This window comes from Mastacembelus armatus, chromosome 8 (genome assembly GCF_900324485.2).
Source record: "Mastacembelus armatus chromosome 8, fMasArm1.2, whole genome shotgun sequence".
Taxonomy (NCBI): domain Eukaryota; kingdom Metazoa; phylum Chordata; class Actinopteri; order Synbranchiformes; family Mastacembelidae; genus Mastacembelus; species Mastacembelus armatus.
This window is the reverse complement of record NC_046640.1, coordinates 19,027,829-19,043,214: the sequence shown is the minus strand read 5'-3', so window position 1 is coordinate 19,043,214 and position 15,386 is coordinate 19,027,829. Positions and strand designations below refer to the sequence as shown.

The window sequence follows — 15,386 nt, the reverse complement described above, 5'->3', positions numbered from 1 at the left end:
CGCGCGCAGCTCAGAATGCGCCGTGCACGCGCTCCCCGTCAAACGGAGTCGGAAAAATGGTGGCCAGCGCTCGAGTGCAGAAGCTCCTCCGACGATATAAACTAGCGATTGCTGCCGCGTTAGCGATCCTCCTCATCCAAGGGCTTGTGGTATGGAGTCTGAGAAGTCTGGAAGAGGGTGAGGCCGAGGTAAGAACCGCTCGATGTGTTTTATCCCTAAAATGAGAGTTATTCGGCAAGGTTTAATTGTGAGCTAGCCGTTAGCACGTAGCTTAGCTCAGCGTGTGTTGTGATACAGCAGCGCTAGCTCCTGTTAGCTAAGTTAGCAGTTAAAGGATCAGAAACATTTCAACAGAGCCGGACCAGCCGCGTCCTGTCCTGGTGGATAGCGGGCCCAGTAGCAGACACAAAGAGCTGAAAGTACAGGCACTGACCGGGCTGATTATGTGCCTGGTAACTTGTTTAAGAAGCAGTCGTTGTCTCCACACTGGCTGTTTGTTGTCAGGTAATCTAATAAACTCTGGGCTTATTGAAACCTTTACTGCCCAGCTGAAGGAGAAGTGATGTAACTTTGTGTGAACATGTGAAAACACCCTGTTATGATTCATTGAAACAAACTGTTCAGGGACCTGGACTGTCCCATCTGTCTGTTGTGCATTATTTCTTCTCTTCCTCTTATTTATTTGAATGGCAAAGCCCCAAGGAGGATGAAGGCTGAAGTTGGCTCCATTACTTACCACTTATTATAAACTAACCGTTTATTTCACATGAGCCCAGGCCTCTGTGGCAATCTTATCTCTTCGTCTCCCTTTGCACACCTGGAGAACCGTACCTTGAGGCAGTGCATGTTTCGTCTTAGTAAGGCAAGGTGAGCTGGTAACAGACGTGACCTGTAGAGGACTGCATGTAGAGAAGTCATTTCTTGAGGTGCACTGATACTGATAGAGCCACAAGAATGCAGGCTGAAACCTGAGGTGGGAACTGTGCTGTCTCCCTGTCATGATGTGACAAGCATGGACTGTGTATAATATTCCTCCCAGCGATAGATTACAGATCTGTGTTTGAAGGCTCTGGTGCAGGTCACAGTTGCTTTAGTGGGGGAGGTTTCCTCAGGTAAGAAATCAGTGTCCTGTCTGTGCCAACCAAATAAATGATTAAGATCAAACCATGAGCTGTTACACGACTACTTAGGTAATCCAGTTCCTTTGTGACAACATAGGAAATTATGCAACATTTGCTTCATCATATTGCAGAAATGTTCAGTTTGACTTCACCTGTTTGCTCTGTGAGCCTGCAGGCTCTCTGCCGCATCATCAGGTGCATTCAGGCTTAAACATGCTTCAGCAGAGATACAGAGAAATGTCTGCAGGGCTTTGTGGTTAATTGTAGTTCACCAAGGATGGTAATCTTAACAGAACTATGTTTGCTGTGAAGTGCCACAGGCAAACACAGACTGGTTGCAGTGGGAAGGACATACAGTACCACTGATTTTTTTTTTGTTTTTATCACTTTAAAGTTGAAACAGGTTCCGTTCGTTCGCTGTGGCTTGTAAAATGTGAATCTGATTCTCAGGGCACGACAGCTTACAACAGCTGTGTTAGCAGGCATTTCTGAAAATGTCAGTGCACAGCTTCTTTGAATGTTTGGTGACTCAGAAGCAGAATGAAATTTCAGACCTTAGAACACACATTAATTATCACTTCACCTCTGAACAATACGTGTTCAGTCAGGGAGACTCACCAATATAGGTAACATGAACGAGAGGCTGGATTCCTCCATGCTCTACTGCTCACCTCTACCCTAATCAGTGGCTTGCTGTGCATGTATGAACCTAGCCACATGCATCATATTAAAGCCCTTTTAGAAACGAGGGAAGGAGCTGTAGGGACAGAAGAAGCAGTCTGTCATCCTCGTATCACCCTCTGCTTGCCAGTGCTCTCCTCCAGAGCTGAGTGCCCACTGCTGTTTCCTACTTCAGCAGATGGCGACACTGATATGGTTTCACTCGACTTTAATTGGAACGTAAAGTGGCTGCCTAGCTTGCCTTTGAATCAATGCATTTTTGACGTGATGGTGTTAATTAAAAGCTGTGAAGACGAGTGATAAGGAAAATTGAAATGTTAGCCCGTGCTGCATGCTTGTCTTCTGTGTGAGAATGTTTCGTAAAGCAGCCTCAAAGAAAGTAGTTCCTTCTTTAGTGTTAGCTGACAGGCAGCTTAAGTGACATGTTCTTTCCACTAGTGTTTATATTATTTTTACAGATATGGGCCACCATAAAAAGAAAGTGTACTGTTGGAAAGGAATGTATTAAACAACCAGAAACTTGACAGAACTTTAATGTTGAGTATAACAGCTTAGAATCCTAATCAGCTACCAAAAATGAACTGTTTTAATGCTGTAATATGTTTCTGAATCAAAACTGACACCAGATGCAGAATAGAAGAGACACTGGGACATGGGGAAAACACTACAGTAAGTTAACAGTAGCCAGGTTGCTTAAGTCTATGTAAAGCATGTAAAAGAGGCTTGTACTGTAATGACTGGTATGTAGCTGGGCTTCACAATACCTGTTAGTGTAATTGATTTGAGAGTGCAGTTGGCAGTCAATAGCTGACTGTGCTGTACTGGTTGGCATCTGGTTTATTGGCAGTCTGTTATCTGGCCCCTTGTCCTCGCACACAGCTCCAGCTGCCCCCCCCCCCTTTCTCTTCCCATCGTCTCTGGGTTGTCAGCATGAGGCAAGTGAGCCCGCGTTCTGCCACATCATCTGACAGAGGCAGAAAGCTCTCAGCCCACTCACTGTTCTCCTTCCGCTTCTCCAAGTGCATATTTTGAAGGGCCTTTTGTGCAATCCACTAATCTAGTGTGCCAAAGCTATGATGCTGTTTGGCTAGAAGATTTAGAAATGGCTTAAGTCCTGTTTTTTTTTTTTTTCAAAGTCTGCGTTCCATTTTTGGAGGTGTGATTTGTGCTGCAGTAAGTCTGATTCTCTCCACACACTCTGAAACCAAACAGTGCAGCTGGGAAACTGAAACACAATCTTAGAAAAACACCAACAGTAAACAATTTTGAACACTTTAAATGAGAGCACAATATTTAGGCTGATACCTGGTTTCAATTGTTCTTACCTTATATCATTTTTCTGCTGGGGAAACACACAGTTCATCACATCACTTGGAGTTGAATTTTCCATTATGTAATGTCCTGACAACCAAAAATTGCTGCAGTACAAACCTTTTAAAAAATTGATTACTTCAGCAGATATAACAGGTTTCTGTATTTATGTATTCTATGTTTATACACAGCCATGCATATACACAATGTAAACATATGGTTTTTCATGCAGTTTTTATCAGAGGGTGCAGACAGGTTTGTTGAGATTTCTGCAGTGTGAGACTGGGCTCCTTATGTGTCTTTGGGTGTGTGAGACTATCCAGAACTGTGCTTTTTGCAGATTAGCTCCACAAAAAGGCAAATGCTCACCTAAAAATAACCGGGACCAGAGAAATGAAAAACAAACCCAAGTAAACACATTCTCCCCTCTGGGGCTCTTTCTGCTGTTGTCTTAGTGGAAGTCTTTGTTTACTGTATAGCGTTTTTGTAACGTGACTCAACGTCTCTTCTCAGTTGTGTTTGTTTAAGATGTTCGTATAAAATGACTGGCAACAGATTTGGATTTAAAATGTTTTTTTATTGTATGTCACTCTCTCTCTCCATCTCTCTCTTTCTTTCTTCTTCTCTGCTCTCGCTCCTCAGAGAAAAACACGACGCTCTAAGCTGCCTGACCACAACAGCCAAAATCCCAAGAGAGACACCACACTGGGGGATATTCACACGACTTTGTCAGGGAGAAACAGGGGCAGATGGAGTGGAGGGAACAGCCGTAAAGGAGGAAAGCCCAATATCAGGCTGAAAAGTCCCCAGGAGCGGGGCAAAACGAGGACTGGACTGGATGTTGTAGGCCCACATGACCTGTCCAGTAGTCGTAACTTCAGTGATACCCGTGCTGGCATCGACGGGGTGGTTAAGTTGCCTGCCACTGCCATACCAGGGGAGCCGGGCAGCGTGGACGGGGCACACCAAGGCCTCAACAGTGACTTTGTGCCTAAATGCGATATCATAGGCAAGGACGCCCTGTCTGCCCTCCATCGTGCCAGGTCCCAGCAGTGCCAGCAGGAGATCACCAACATAGTGTGTCAGCATCAGGCAGGGCAGCTCATGCCAGATGCACTTCCTCAGTTCTGCCCCCAGCTCGGTGGGAACCTTTCAAGTTTGCACAGATTGAGTGTTAAAGTTGCAGGCAGTCTACACACTTTAGCTTTGTGAGCATCAGTCTAAATATTAAAGATCTGCAGAGTTGATTAATCAAATAGGTCGTGTATAAATCTGTATACAAGTGTCATGTGAAAAGTATTTTGAGCAGTTTTTATGAAAAACATGCTGAAAATCTTTGTTCTGGCTTGGATGATCTTTGCAGTAAATGCAGTTGGCAGCGTGTGTGTGTGGGAAGTTTGTTAGAGAGAAATAATTGGAAACAAATACAAAATTTTAACAACTTTGCTAATCATGTAAAATTATTTTTGATGATTAGGTTTTTCAATACCCAGGCTTCAGGCCTACACTGTTTTTTTTTTTTTGTTTTGTTTTTGTTTTTTTTTAAACTTTCCAGACTTGACTGAATCTTTTATCTCTGTTCTTGTTGGCCAGGTATATCAAATCCAGTCCAGGCTGTTGGTGAGCTAGACCACAGACTGTCCAAAGTGGAGAATCCTGTCAGGGTGGCTTTTGTTTTGATGGTTCATGGCCGTGCTGTACGGCAGCTTAAGCGCCTCATCAAAGCCATATACCATCGTGACCACTATTACTACATCCATGTGGACAAGGTAATCCCAGTGCCTTTACTGCCATACACTAAACACTGTATTTGACTCCCTGCTTGGTAACACTGAGTTCATAAATGCTTTTACTGGTTAGGTCTTCTTGTATTGTGAAGATTAAATTTATCCCACAGGTCTCACAGTGCAGTAAAGGGGATTAGCCTGGATAGAGTAAAGTGTGCTTATTTTTCAGGGCTGGATTTAGTGGAGGAAAAGCCTGCTATCATATGTAGCTGGAAGGCAAAAGACAAATGTATGGCTGGAGATACTGAGGCAGAGACCTCAGGTGTGTTGAGCACAGCAGAGGTACAGCTGCCTATAGTCAGTGCAACTGTGTAGCTGGAAAGGTTGTCGAGTCCTGGGGAGGTGCTTTATTCTGCTGCCAAGGGAAGGTAGAAGCACGCTGGAGGCAGTGATGAATAGGAAGTCAGTGGGACAGCCACAGTACACACACAATCTCAGACACTTTGCTAACCTAACTTCATCCATCTCTGATGCAAAGCCTATTTGAGAGATGAGACTGTAAACCAGGTCAAGCTGTCCTGGAATCCATCTACCAGCTCCTCACTCCACCTCCCAAACCTCTTTTTTTTTTTTCACTACAAGCAAGGACTGTGAATTCAGGATTGTCATTCTGTTGCCTCTTTTCCTTCATGAACACAGCCAGAATACCAGAGATTCTTGCCAAATCTGTAGTCCTTGAACTAAATGTCTGCTCTTTATTTAGTACAGGACAGAGTCAGTAGTACACTGTTTGTGCTTCACTAAGCACAATTGGACTTCATGTCCCTGAACAATTACTTTCCAAGTGTCGTTTTCTCTTAAACAGCCCATTAATCGCTTCAGGACCTTTATTAGCTGTGTTTATTTGGAAACAGGCTGTTGTTAATTAGATGGTAATTAATATAATTTAGCTCCAATTGAAAGTAAAAACAAGATTTTGGCGTTCTCCATACTGCCGCCTGTGGGAACACATCCTCACTCCTAAGTATATCTCTCACCACTTTTAATATCTCATAAGCATAAGGCTCAACAGCTGTTTGGGGCTGGACTTCTTCCATTTCATGTTCTACTCCATCCTAATGTTTAATCCCTGCTCTGTGGTTTTCTCCTGCCTGTCTTCTAATCTCACTTCATCTGTTTTGTCTTGTTGTTACCTATAATCCTTTGAAGAAAGAAATTCAGTCATCTTACTACAAGGCACAGTGAGTTTAGGTTTTTGTTCTTTCTGTCATGATGACGACCCAGAGCACAAATCACCATGTGGCAGTTCTACTGAGATCTGATTTTCTTTCAACATGAGTCAGCTTTGTGTGGTTGTCTTGGCATAGTGGCAGCTGCAGATCAGTGGGGCTTTTTTAGAAAGCTAAAACTAGATCACATTTGTGATGCAGAAAGACAGTATTGACTCATATAACCATTTGACTTTTGCTTTGAAATCCTCCAGCGGTCTGGCTACATGCACCGAGAGGTCCTGCAGATAGCCCAGCAGTTCCCAAATGTACGAGCCACGCCCTGGCGGATGGTCACCATCTGGGGTGGTGCCAGCCTACTGAAGGCCTACCTACGCAGCATGCAGGACCTGCTGTCTATGCTGGACTGGAAGTGGGATTTTTTCATCAATCTCAGTGCCACAGACTTTCCCACCAGGTTGGTCAGCAATGGGCAGCAACATTAGTGATTATGTTAACCTCCACAATAAACTGTAGAACCGCCAAAGACCCAAACATACCCAATATCTTTGCACTAGCTGCATTTATCCTTTACTGTGATCAAGGTGGGTTATAATTTTATTCAAAATAATTAACCTCCCTGGAATTTTCTATGGTGTATGTCCTTAAAGATTTTAGTCTTCCACAACATTTACAGTTTGTGTAGATTATTTTTGATTGTCATTTTCAGTTTTGTGACTTACTTGTTTGTTTCTGCAGGGAGCTCTGTTTCTCCTTTTGAACTGCAAGGAATTTTACAGGCAACAATATAAAGTAGCAGCCATAGCGTATTAAAAGTGTAGTCTGTCAGCAGCATTAAATAAATGTTTTAGACGCAGAATGACAGAGCAGGCACTACATTTTGTTCTTGCTGTTTAGTGTATATTTCTGGGGCAGCTCTGAGTCCCAATCAAAGCAGCTGCTAGTCCTCCTGAACCATCTCAAGGGGTTGGATGCTCACACACAGACCTGTGTTCTCCTGTTCAGAATCTCTTATTTTACTCATGGCAACAACACTCTCAATCCAGTTTTAAATTTCCAGAGAATCTTTTAGAAACATTTCATCTTTCTTTACTGAACCCTGGTCTCTCTTCAATTCTCCAAAACACCCTCCTGCAGGACCAATGATGAACTGGTGTCGTTCCTGTCACAGCACAGAGACAAGAACTTCCTCAAGTCGCACGGGAGAGAGAATTCTCGGTGAGAGTACTGGCCTTAATATACACAATCTGCTAAAAACATTTCTGTGGTTGGCATGTTGCTGAAAAAACATGACACATCTTGACATTTAACATTTGGAATGGACATTTAACATTTGTTCAGGTTTTTGACAAGAATTTATAAATTTAACAGTGATAAACTTAATCAATATGAAACAAATTCATTACCAGTGATCTGTTAACCCTAAAGATCTGTGTGGCAGCTCAGAGGAAATGGTTTAATTTATCATTTTCTTTAAGTGCTGCATATTTTATCTTCCACCCATAATTTTCAATCATATTCTGTGTTTAAGGTTTATTAAGAAGCAAGGTCTTGACCGTCTCTTCCATGAGTGCGACAACCACATGTGGCGTCTCGGTGAACGCAGCATCCCAGAAGGCTTGGAGGTCTCGGGTGGTTCTGATTGGTTTGCGCTCACCCGTCGCTTTGTGGAATATGTCATCAACTCCCAAGATGACCTGGTGCAAGGGCTGAAGCAGTTCTATTCCTACGCTCTACTCCCTGCTGAGGTAAGTAAGGCTTAGGTGGTCTGTTTATCTGCCGTAGTTGAGACAGTTTGATAAACAAGCCTGTCTCAGGCTCGTCCTCCCCTGCCAAGTCAGAAGAGCCTAGCAGTGGAGATAATGTAATACTTTAAGCTTTCAGGCATAGTGTGCAGCAGAGATGCCAGACGAAAAGAGGTTTCACTGGAGTTTATCTCCTGTGTGTCTGAATGAGAGCTGACAGGGAGCAGTGGATTGTTTGCTGCTGTTGCGAGCTATAGAGGCGTGACCTGTTGTAATTTAAAACTGTTTATGCATATCTTTGACAGTTTACAGTAACTTCATTCTCACACAAAACCCATCCTTTGTTTTATTGCACAGTGCAGCAGAAATGTTGTTTACGCCTGCATTTTCTTCCCAGTCCTTCTTCCACACAGTGCTAGGGAACAGTCGTATGTGTGACACCCTGGTAGACAATAACCTGCGTGTAACCAACTGGAATCGTAAGCTGGGCTGTAAATGCCAATATAAGCACATTGTTGACTGGTGTGGCTGCTCACCCAATGACTTCAAACCACAAGACCTCATCCGCATTCAGGTAAGTGAGCCAGATGGGGGCAGTGTAGATTTGTTCTGGCCCAGTTTAAAGGAAGTGGTTTTTTTTGTTTTTTTTCTTGTAGTTTCCTACTGTCTTATTACAGTAGGAAATTACAGCCAGTTTAGCTCTGTGTCCTAGAGACAAATGACTTTTTCTTATCCACAGCAATTGACCCGACCAACATTCTTTGCCCGGAAGTTTGAGTCAACAGTGAACCAGGAGGCCATTGACATCCTGGACACTCATCTGTATGGCCAGTACGCTCCAGGCACTGTTGCCATCAAAGCATACTGGGAGAGCCTGTTTGAGCATTTGGATGGCACTGACTCTCTTAGTGACGTGGCTCTCACCGCTTACACATCTTTCTTTCGCCTGGGCCTAAAGAGTCTGGAAACTGCTCAGAACAACATGGAGGCCTGCAGGTAGACCCTCTGCTCTGTTTCTGATGCTTTGAGGTAGTAGATGTATTTGTTAGTTTATATTGTTTTCATGTGATGTATTTGTTTTTCTGTTTTTTTTTTTTGTTTTTTTTACCGCAGGTTTGAACCAGTAGGTTACCCTCTGTCAATACACTTGTATTTTTATGATGACCGTTTCCAAGGATACCTGGTGTATCAGGAAGCCCAGGTGGTCGGGTCAAAGGTCAGGGACACACTGGAGATGTGGGCAGTCCCACAGGCCACACTGGTCCTTGACACAAACCTTAAGGAGTTTGAAAGACTCAAGAATCTGGAAGTAAGTGTCATCTGTGGGAGCTTGACTTTATACTTGTCATCGTTCTGGGGGTGTGATTCAGGACAGATACGCTCTATTATATTTAAAGTTTCTGTCCTTAAACATTAAAGCTGAAGATACCTCGAGAAAACTGCTATGTAGAAAGATTCTCTCCCTGATATGTAAAAATTGGGGTGGCATTATCAGGTCTTAATCTGATCCAAACTGAAGTTTAATTAGTGCTAACGTGTTCTGTCACCTTGTCTTCAAATAAAATATTAAAGTCAAAGATGAGGACATTGTTTTGGTGTGTTGTGTCACTTGAACCATTTTTATTTTAGACCTCTGCAGACAAATTCTTTTCATCTTTCTCCCTGACAGATCGGCACAGAGTGGGATCCAAAGGAAAGAATCTTCCGTAACTTTGGTGGGGTAATCGGGCCTTTGGATGAACCCCTGGCAGTGCAGAAGTGGGCCCGCGGTCCTAACCTCACAGCCACTATTGTGTGGATAGACCCAGCTTTGGTGGTAGCAGCATCTTACGACATTACAGTGGATGTGGATGCTGAATACACTCAGTACAAACCACCGCTGCAGCGCCCCCTGCGGCCTGGTACTTGGACAGTACGGGTGCTAAAGCACTGGGAGCGTGTGGCAGAAGTGCGTTTTCTTGTCATGCCATTAACCTTTAAAAATAAGGAGCCACTACATAAAGGTGAGATTTTTTTGTTTAGGTTGTTGATTTTCAGTTTGTGTTGATGCCAGTTTAAAGGTTTGTAACAATCAACAAAACCCATGAGTGGATTTATCCTACCCTTTCTGTCACTCTCAGTCCTATGCAGATGTGGTTGCTAAGGTGTATATAGGGTAAGCTAAGTAGGCATGTTCATGTTAACAAAAGTACACTGATTTTTATAGTAGCTTTTAGACAAAAATGGTGCTTACTGCTACAGAGGGATCAACTACAGAATGTTAGGATTTAGACACACAGGCAATACTTATTTTGATAATTCCATTTTCTTTTCTTAGTTTTTTCACAGGAATGTTAACAAGGAACAGAAAACTGTATGTCATTGAGTAAGTCTTATTGGAGCTTTTCATCTGCAAATTTTCATGTCTGCCCCAGTAGAGGACAGCCAGCTGCATGCAGGACCTCCTGGAAACCTGTACCTGGAGCAGAGCTTCCAGCAGCTGAGTGATGTTCTGAAGCTGCCTCCCCAGGAGTCTGCCATGCAGGAGGCCCAGCGAAATGCCCAGCTCATGGGTAAGTCCCTTGAAGCATGGGTGGACAACAGTGTGGGGACCTTCTGGGTTACTGGTGACATGTGCACCAAAGAAACCTCCTCCTGCCCAGCATTGAAACCTTGCTCCAAAACGTCCTGGAGCTCCCTGTCCCCAGACCCCAAGTCTGAACTGGGCCTGGTCAAAAGTGATGGGCGGATCAGGTAGCACCTAGAAAAGAGAGACTGCAGATTGCAACACATACACAGGAAGACAAAGGGAGAGCTGGACCTACACCAGAGCTCTCCAAGAGAACCTGCGTGAACTGGGTATTTTGTCCAAGATCAACACGGCGCTCAAGGCCAGATAAACAACAAGGCATCTTCCTGCACTAAGGAGTTGAGACATTCTAGGTGGAGTGATAATACAGACTACAGAAAAGGATACAACTGCTGAAAATTTGCACACAGAAAATTGCTAGTCATTGTTTGCTGAATGGTTACATGGATGCCAGAGTTATGGCACACAGGTTTTCAGTCAGGGTCAGCCTGGGTCAGAGTTTGAGCAGAGCCCTCTGCACGTGTTTGAACTCTGTTTTGGCATAGTTTTCAGTTTTTCTCTGCTTTGAAAGAATCAGAAAGCAGTTGTCAAAACTCAACAATAGGCTCCTCGCTAAGTTCTATCTTCATTTCTAGGGAGAGTGGAACCTCTGAATTATATTATTGTGCTTATTTTGAAGCATTATTATGTAAGCAAAAGGAGTGGACAGATAAAGTGCACTTTACTGTAAGACTATGATGTTACACAGAGGTCACTTGGTTAGAGGATAAAGAGTAGAAGTAAAATAGTCATGATAAAGTCAGTTTTTTATTTTACAATACACTCTAAGACAATTAACTGCACTGTCACTCCCTGTTGCACAGACACATCAGTAAATACTTGGACTGTAGCCTGAGTTAGGAGAAAGTATAAGGAAAGAAAGTGAGGTTCTTTGGTTTTTACTGTGACATATCATTTTTGAACATGTAATTTTTATGTATTTGTTTTGTCTCTTAGTTTCCTGTTGAAGTGCTAGGTTGTCTTGGCTGTCTGTTGTTGCAAAAGAGCCACTGAGTAGTTTTTCTGGTCAAAGGAAGTGCCTAGACAGCTGCAGCAACAAAGTTACAGATAGTGTCATTGTATTCAGAATTACTCATAAAACAATCTCAACTCAAAACATGCACAAACACAAGGAGTGAAAAATAAACCATTTGCGAACGAGGATGAGTTGGTCACAAGTGAGCAAGTGGACATTGACTTGCTGCTGTTAAAATCCTGACAGTGTTGAAATCCACTGAAATAGGAGCTGCAACAATTTCTAATATTTTTTGAAACCAATTATTAAGTGTAACGTCAGATTAATTGATAGTAAATGAGTAATCCTTGATTGCAGCCCTAAAATAACTTCCTGTTGTCCTTTGGCTCCATATTTTGCTAAACTAAAGCCAGTTAGCAAGATAAGAAAATTAGGATTTTTTGGAAGTTTGACATTTGTTTGCTTTCTTACTTACACTTACTACAAATGAGAAGATTTGTCCCACTTTAATGCCTGTAGACTAAATATGAAGCTGCATTCAGTAGCAGGCTAACTAAGTCTAGTTCAAATACTAAAACAAGGGGAAACAACAAAATCTACCAGCAAAGCTGAGTTATTCAAGTGCTTGTTAAAATTTAAACAAATATTCAATATTTTCATCTTCTTTTTTGGAACCAGTATCATTTTTGGAGGCCTGCTGGTTGCTTTGCAATTTATTCCGACCATGTAATCTAGCTCATAGTTTCTTCCCACAAGAAACAATGTTTTAATAATGCTCTTTAGGGGTGTCCTGGTGGATTTTGTTGTTAGCAGGTACCCATGTTTCCAGTCTATGTACTAAACTAAGCTAACCAGCTGCTGACTGTAGCTTCATAATTATTGCACAAATACAAATCGGTCATCTCATATTCCTGGCAGCACATGTGAGACTTTCAAACTGTAAACTCATGCCTGTAGACTATCATGTTATACCTCCTGTTTATCAGTTTAAATGCAGTGTCATCCTGTGTGTTTGTGGGATTTGTTTACCTCACTGGTTGGTTATTATTTACATGTAACCCCACCAACTAAAAAAAAAAGGTAAACAGTGCACTGTATGTATAAGTTTGTATTTTAGTAATATCTAAGAAAAATCTAAGCTGCCTTTACTTAGTTGAAAATAATTGTTTACTTTGAGATAAGGCTTCCAGAGATGTGGAATTAAAGCCTTGTCAGAGAACAGTGAAACCCCCACCCCCATTTGTATTTGCATTTTTACCTCGTTTTATGTGACCTTTTATGTTCTTAAATAACAGTTGGCCACCTTAAGAGTTTTGAAGTGACCTTGTTTACCCTGCATAGTACAGTTGCTTCAGTGAAGCCCCAGTGTTGTCAAGGTAGGAGAGCAGAGTAATGGGCATAGATATTATTTTCCATACTGTTTTTAAGGAAATGCTAATGGTGTCAGTTCACCTCCAGCACTCTGTTAAACTGTACTTGTGTTGTATGTGCACAGTCCAGCTGTTCAGTGTGATTTGAAGCAGACCTTCTATTTTTGGGGGGGGGTTCGATGTTGAGGCTTCGTCCATGCTGCTGTGATAACCAGCAGCAGTAGTTTCGCTGGTGAGTAATTCCAGGCTCTGTGGCTCTTGTCTGGGTAGGGAACTTTAACCTGTCACTTTACGCCATTGGAAAAGCTCATAGGAGAGGTGTTCCAACTGATGACTCAATAAAAAAATTTCACTGAAGGTTTTTTGTCATGGTGTTTTGTTTTCTTCTGTCTTATATTCATATGCAGTAGTGTACTTGTTCTCTTTTCTTTCCTTTAAAGCAGGTGCAGGAGATAGGACCAGTTTGAGCAGCAGAGGCACTCTCCACGGTGCTGAACACTTGCATGTTGTCAGTGATTAATATTGTGGCTGACTGTTTCCACACCTGGATTAAAGACAACAGAGATACACTGTTAAAGAAAAGACAAATTTGATAATTTAAACTTTATCTGTGCATCTTTCCATACAGTGTAATTCAATGCAATGTTTTTTTTTTGTTTGTTTTTTTTTTTTCAATTAGATTTGGATCTGTCCTCTTCGATCATTCCCTTTGTCCTGTGGAGAGAGCACCTACCCTGTTATATACCAGTGTCTGTATATGCAGGTCCTAAATATTGAAACTTTTGCATAACACCATCTAGATTTCAGATGGAATCGTATTCCTTGTTCCTGCTAACTGAAACAATTATTTATGATACATGAACAAACCATCACCAAGCACCTCAATGTTTTCTGCAGGTTTTTTCAGCCTGACTGACTAATATCTGAGATTCAATCTGTTTACAGCCCACCTGCTCCCCCTTCCTTCCCTAAGGAAGTCTGTGTGGGATGATGGAAAGCTCCGGACCACTACTAATGGCCCTTATGGTAAGATGTTGCTGTAATAGTGCATTATATTTATGCAAAATAAATGTTAAATAAATCTTAATTCATGAATTCAAAAATAAACAGTTTAGGCCAAAGCATGTAGTCTGTTGCTATGGCAACCAATCAGATGCAGGCCCCCTATGTCCCTTGTATAATGGTGTGACGTCACGCTATTTTTACCTTGCTAAAGGTAATGACGTCAACTGCAGGCCTTTGGTGTCTTGGATACTGTGACGTTACGCTCATTTTAGTCTAAATACCCAGGACAAACACACCGAGCAGTATTTGCAGGAAACTGGATTTGTGTGATTGCGCGTGTTGTAACCGACCACAGCTGTTTAAAGCCAACAAAATGAGTCGTACTGAGGAATCTGATTATTCTTCTGCTGGACCCAGTAAACAAACGTCCATTGATGAAACCATAGACTACATTAACCGACACCTTCGTGCCGCCAATAGTGGCATTGAGAAGGAACAGCTTCAGAGTTCCAAAAAACTGGAGAAACTGTTTTCAGAACTTCAGGAAAAAGAGGCGACTGCAAGAGCAGAACATCGCGCTCTTAAAAACACTTTAGATTCCCTTAGTGAGGAAATAAAAAAATACAGAGCTTTCGATGAAAAGTTAAAAGCTAAGAAAAAATCTAGCGACACACTTCAAACGACAAATCAATTGCTTAGGGAAAAGGTTGAAGACCTGAAAGGCAAAGAGCTAGCCATCAGGGAGCTGGAATCCAAAGGAGCAGCCATGGCGGAGGAAAATAGGGAACTCCAACAGCAACTTGACGACCTGTTGGAAAAAGTCCCCAGTGATTTGGAGGAAAAGTACAGTACGTTGTTAAAGGAAACAGAGGAGTTATGTAAAGAGAACAGCGACAAGACGGCGCAGGTCAATATGCTCAGGGACAGGTATAGGCAGAATGCAGCTTTGTGTGAAGCCTACAATGACCTGAAAACAGAAAAGCAGCTACTCGGTCAGGAGAACGACCGACTGCGGCAGGAAATCCAGGAAATTGGCAGAAAAGTGTTGCACCAAAATACTTTTTTAAAGATGACTGACGCACTTAAAGCGACACATGAGAACGTTAGCTGGCAAAATACTGTCCTGCTGAGGACACTCAATCTTATTAGCACCGAGTACGAAAATGTAAAACATTTCAGTGACTCGCATAATCAAAGCTTGTCCCGCATTAAAGATACGAAAAAAGAAAATGATGATTTGCGCAAACAAATCCAGGAAGTTGACAGACAGCTCCAGAGCACAGTGTTTTTAAAAGACAAGTGTAAAAAACTGGAGGCTGAGAAAAAAACTGCCATGGCCCAAAACAAAGTCCTAACAAAAGCCTACTCCGAGAAACGTAAGAAGCTCGCAAAGGAAGAGGCCTGGACAGATAAATGTGACAAGCTGAAGGAGCAAGTGGAGGCACTGAAGCAAAGAAACGGTGAAATTGTGGAAGATATTCGCGGTTGTAATGCAAACCTTGAATATCTGAGTAATATTAAGGTGCAACATGAATTATTGAAAACACAGAAAAAGAAGCTCGTCGACCAACAGAGCACGCTGCACAAAAATCTCCGTGAGCTGGAGAAACAGT

General features: G+C 42.4%; 1 protein-coding gene across 3 annotated transcripts; it reads left to right on the top strand.

Moving 5' to 3' along the window:
- On the top strand, positions 1 to 13,125 carry xylt2 (xylosyltransferase II). Of its 3 annotated transcripts, none has more exons than XM_026324798.2 (11): positions 1 to 188; positions 3,756 to 4,254; positions 4,707 to 4,882; positions 6,324 to 6,526; positions 7,207 to 7,287; positions 7,601 to 7,817; positions 8,212 to 8,388; positions 8,557 to 8,810; positions 8,928 to 9,123; positions 9,484 to 9,817; positions 10,229 to 13,125. In XM_026324798.2, the coding sequence occupies exons 1-11, from the start codon at positions 57 to 59 to the stop codon at positions 10,549 to 10,551; spliced, it is 2,592 nt and encodes an 863-aa protein (XP_026180583.1). In that variant the 5' UTR covers positions 1 to 56; the 3' UTR covers positions 10,552 to 13,125. The 3 variants fall into 3 exon arrangements, with proteins under 3 accessions (XP_026180583.1, XP_026180581.1, XP_026180582.1); XM_026324796.2 differs by having other exon boundaries at positions 7 to 188; positions 8,554 to 8,810; XM_026324797.2 differs by having other exon boundaries at positions 10 to 188; positions 8,554 to 8,810; positions 10,232 to 13,125.
- The last annotated feature ends 2,261 nt before the right edge of the window (positions 13,126 to 15,386 follow it).